Source organism: Alexandromys fortis, unplaced genomic scaffold (assembly GCF_014885135.2).
Source record: "Alexandromys fortis isolate MF-2015 unplaced genomic scaffold, M_Fortis_MF-2015_v1.1 scaffold_188, whole genome shotgun sequence".
Taxonomy (NCBI): Eukaryota; Metazoa; Chordata; class Mammalia; order Rodentia; family Cricetidae; genus Alexandromys; species Alexandromys fortis.
The window spans coordinates 2,263,505-2,268,300 of record NW_026068159.1 but is presented as its reverse complement, the minus strand read 5'-3'; the positions used below and the strand labels follow the sequence as shown (position 1 = coordinate 2,268,300).

Sequence of the window (4,796 nt, the reverse complement as noted above, 5' to 3'; positions counted from 1 at the left end):
GGGAAAAAATAGAAACATCAACTTTCTCCATCGTGTCTTCTCTCCATGCAGATTCGAAAGTGTGGGAGTGCAAGAGGTGAGCATTTTTCTCTTTCCTCCTTTCAGCCCCCCCTCCCTTTTTAAGCAATTAAAAACCCATCAGCTGAATGAAGAAATAATAATACTAGCAATAATAATGTGAAGTGGTCGATTAGATACAAATTATCTCACAAATATTGTGTACAGCTTGTAGTAAAACACCGCAGACATTTAGAAACGCTATAGAAGTTTTAAAAAATGCAAAACTAGTCTATTGTAAAACAGATTTCACCTGAAATACAGCTGCTATAACCAAGGCGCTGAAAGGTTATTCATAGGCACACATCTGTCTTCCCACCCTCTCCCGCCCCCACCCCTGTTACCCAGCTCCTTGCCCTTTTTAGAGAGGAGCAACCAAACAAATCTTACTCAGAGTAAACAATATGTATTGATCAGCAGAAAAGGTTGGAGGAAAATTGCCCTGGCAGCAGGGACTATGAGGTCCCCACCTGGACTGCTTAATACAATTGTGTTTCAGAGTTGAGAATCCTGAATGCGTGCGTGCATGTGTGTGCGCGTGTGTGTGTGTTTCCTTTCTTAACATAAGTTAGAAGCCCCTGTGGAGGAAAGAAAGAAAGAGCTAGCAAGCTAGAGAGATAGCAATAATAAAGACTGTAATGTAGTGATGAAAGGAAGGGAGTGAGAATGATAACCGCACTGCTCCCAGTGCTGCGGACCACCTTCTGGCTTCCTCCAGTCAGAGATCGTGGCAGGACGCGTCTGTTTTCACCGCGTGCGAATAAACCTCGTGTGGCTGCTGATCCCCAGGCGGAGTCATTCTTTTTTCTTTTTGTCTTCTATTACAGAACCAGACACGCACCACTTCTTTCTCCAACTGGAGGCTGTCTGCCAGCGAGGAGATCTCCTGCGCTGCAGGCTTGGGACACTTGAGGAAATGCGTTTCCAGGACGCCCTTGACACTCACCTCGATGGAGGTTCGCTTCTTGCGCTTGCGGCCCTGAGCGGCGATCTTGTCAATACTGGTAGGGCTTCCCGTGGATGAATCGGCCTCCTCCAGCCACTTATTGAGCAGGGGTTTCAGCTTGCACATATTCTTGAAGCTCAGTTGCAAGGCCTCGAACCTGCAGATGGTGGTCTGCGAGAACACGTTGCCATACAGGGTGCCCAGTGCCAGCCCCACATCGGCTTGCGTGAACCCCAACTTGATTCTTCTTTGTTTGAATTGTTTGGCGAACTGTTCCAACTCATCAGAGGTTGGAGTCTCCTCATCCGAGTGGTCTTGGCAGTGGTGCGAGCCCAGCTCACCATGGTCTGGCGGCTCCCGGAGCACTGGATGCAGGCTCTGTGTGGAGGCAGCAGCTGGTGGTGGAGTGAGTCCCCCGTGCTCCAGCATACCGCTCACCGTGAATCCCGGCTGCGAGTACACGTTGAGGGGTTGACCGCTAGACGGGATGGACGAGTTTGGAGCTGGGCTCGCTCCCCAGGCATTCGGATGGTTAGTATGGGGCGAGTGGTGGGCTACATGCGGCGAGCGGTGATGGATGATTGCTCCCAGTTGCAGATCTTCGCGTCCCGGCTTCACGTCCGGCTGGTCCAGGGGGTTGGTGGCCAATGTAGAGGACCACGGGCCCCCGTCGCTCAGACTGGTCACCCAGTGATGCCCGAGGGGATGCCCATTGCTGGGAACTCCCTGCAAGTAGTCACTTTGGAGAAGTTTCTGAGGATTGCGGAAAGGACTTCCCTGCTGCATGCCGGCAGAGTCCGCATGGACGAGGGAGCTGGAACTGAGAATGCTGTAGGGATTCGAGGCAGCTGTGGCCATGGTCGATGAGGATCCTCTACTAGTTATAATGTGGCAAAGGGAGCAGCTTCAGCCTTTGACATCTATGGTGCGGGGGAACCAAAGCCGCTAGCGCGGGTTACCGGCATCCGCCAAGGCCAATCGCAGCTCGACTTGGCCTGGCCAGGCATAAACTCAGCCAATGATGGTGCGGGAGGCCGAGCTCGCTTTCCAAATTAGGCTGGCGAAGCTCCGGAGTTTCAGTGAGACCCAAGCAGGAAGTGAATCAATCTTTAGGCTCCATTGGCTGCCTAGCTCAGAGTGGCAGCGGCTCTTTTAGTTAACCCTTTCCCCACTCCTGGAGACCAAGTGTTTGTTTGTGACGGAGAAAGGCTATATTTGTGTAGAGTGGAAGTGAGGAGGCTACCTTTGGTTTCAGATCTCCCTTTAGCTTACTGAAATAAAAAAAGAAAAGAAAGAAAGAAAAAGGAAGGAAGAAAGAGAAATTAAAATGTCATTTTGATCTTACTGCATTAAAATTTTCAGATTTAGTTAGTTAGCACTTTGGGTTACTGTGTGGTGGGGACTGCAAAATAAAACGCATCTACAAACTTTGAGCAATGCAATGTTTTAGGTCAGAGCCCAAAATGAAAAATCATTATCTAATAAAAGCTATTCTAATTTATTTTGCTCCTGTTACATTTACAAGAAACAAAAAAGCTCTAGGAAAAAGATTTCTGCTTTTTTTTTTTTTTCTTAAGTTTTTGATTCAGGGCATGAAGAGTTGAGGGTTTGCGAATGTAAATCTTAAAGTGCTCCTTGGAAGACTCAGTCAGTTTGAAGTTTGCTGGTTAATTGGAAATCTGACTTTATCTTTGCTCCCCTGTCAGTTCCCATCAGAGGTCTCTCAGCTTATGTCAGAAAAGCTGCTTGTTGAAGCAGGCAGTCATCTTCCACACTCACCCTAGACACACACGCAGCAAACATAGTCCCCGTTCCCAATCATTAAGGCAGACTGGAAAGCACTCAGAACACCAAGCAAGCCCAGTGTTGTCCCCGGAAAAAAAAAAAAAAAAAAAAAAAAAAAAAAAAACTCTTTGAAACCTTTACAGCCTGCTTCCTTAGCAGAGTGATAGAAATACTGAGAAATGTGCTTCCTCTACTGTTCTTTCAAAATGTAGAGACTCAGAGAGACAAGGAAAGAGAAGACAGGAAGGGCGGGGAGAGAAAAAAGGGTAGTGGGAAAGAGGGAGAGAACCCGAGAGAAACTGGGAGAGAGATCTTGGTAGCTAGGCATCTTGCACAGTTTTTCCATTTCTCCACAGCTGCCACAAAGCTTGAATTAGCTTTCAGCCCGGGGGACCCGACCGCTTTCAAATTTTGTTTAAAGGAAAGACAGACCCTCCTAGGCTTTTCCAAGTTAGAGAAGAGCAAGTCCATGTGCTCCACAGCCCCACGCAAAGGTGTTGCTTGGAAGCAGAGTTGGTGGAAATGCAAAGATGTTACAATTACACTAGCTCAGAAAAGACAATAAATACACAACACTCAACACCAAATGTGAAGTTTTTTTTTTTTTTTAATGACCTTTCGTTCGGTAATTTTGGAGGCAACCTAGCTGTGTAATTATATTTGCTCTAACAGAAGACGGCATCAGAGTTCCCTTATTGGTTTGAAATTCCATTAAATATATTGCAAGAGCTTCCTAGGTTAAGCTTGATTTAAATTTGCATACATTTTCATATATTTAGCTGAAATAAAAGAAGGCTTGCAGCTACCAGAAAGTCATTAAGGCATTAGTTTCTCTAAGAAGACAGATCTGAAGAAAATGCAAGAAAATGAGAAAAAAAAATTAAAAGCAAGGTGAGCTTATTCTGTCATTCCTTTATATAGCGGAAGAGTGTCTATTTCCTGTGAAATTGGTGATTATTTTTATGACAGCACAAAGTAATAGCAGCAGAGATTGGTAAATGTAAATGCGCATTTGTTAGGTGAGAAAACCTGGCATCTGTTTGAAATCTTTCTTTTGCTCTTAAAGATAAACACAGTAATTATTGGCAGAGAGGATCTTTCGCCATCCTCCCTGCTTCACCCTGCTTTTTCATTGAAATTGTAGGTTCATTTGCTGATGCCCTATTGTAAGGGCTTATCTGCTTTTAACCTAGAAATCGATTCATTCCCTCTGCCTCTCCCTGTCTCCCTCCCTCCTTCCATTCCTCCCTCCCTCCCACCCTCTGTCCTTCCCTCCCTCCCTCTTACACTCTTGTGCGCAGGCACTCTCCATCTCTGTGTGTCTGTTTCTATATGTCTTCTCTTTTCTGTGGAGGAATGAGGTAGGCTGTTTTTCACTGCTGAATGTATGCATTATCTTTTACAAGAATGCAATCCAATTTGTGCCTGAACTTATGCTTCTCAAGAAATAAGAACTCATTAAAATCAAACAAAAAGAAGTTTTCGGTGCTCGATTAGACTGCCTGTTTGGTGATCGTTTGCTAGTATTTGTTGGGTCAGCTGAAAGGTCAGAGGAAATCTGTTGAAGAAACCCTATGTGTAAAACTCCGATCATGTTTATAGCCAGGTTGTTGGTATGTTCAACACCCCCACCTAGCAGCTGCATTTGGGTGAAAGTATTGCTTCTCTCAGTCTGTCTGTTAAGGAGGTGAAGAGAATTATTGTCCGATAAAGCTTTTTTTTCTTCTTCTTCTTCTTTTTTTTTTTTTTGTAAAAAAAGCGTCCTTTTCTTGTTCTGACTAGAAAGAATGTTTGGAGTCCACATCACTCTTAGTCTTGCCCTTGCTTTGGTTTGGTAACCGAGGTTTTGCTAGTAAAGCAAAAGTAGCTCAGATCATTAATCCCAAGTCAGGAGGTAGGGGGGAGGGTAGTAAAAAGGATACATCTACACCCAGGAACAGGCTTTTCATAGCCCTGTTTTCTAGCCTTTAATTTCAAAATAGATTTTTATTAGGAGCAGAAATCCTTA

General features: G+C 45.1%; 1 protein-coding gene across 1 annotated transcript; it reads right to left on the bottom strand.

Annotated features, from left to right (window-relative positions):
* Positions 1-775: 775 nt before the first annotated feature.
* Positions 776-1,861, bottom strand: Pou3f4 (POU class 3 homeobox 4). Its single transcript, XM_050127564.1, has one exon. It carries the CDS (start codon positions 1,859-1,861, stop codon positions 776-778), a length of 1,086 nt encoding a protein of 361 aa, XP_049983521.1.
* Positions 1,862-4,796: the final 2,935 nt, after the last annotated feature.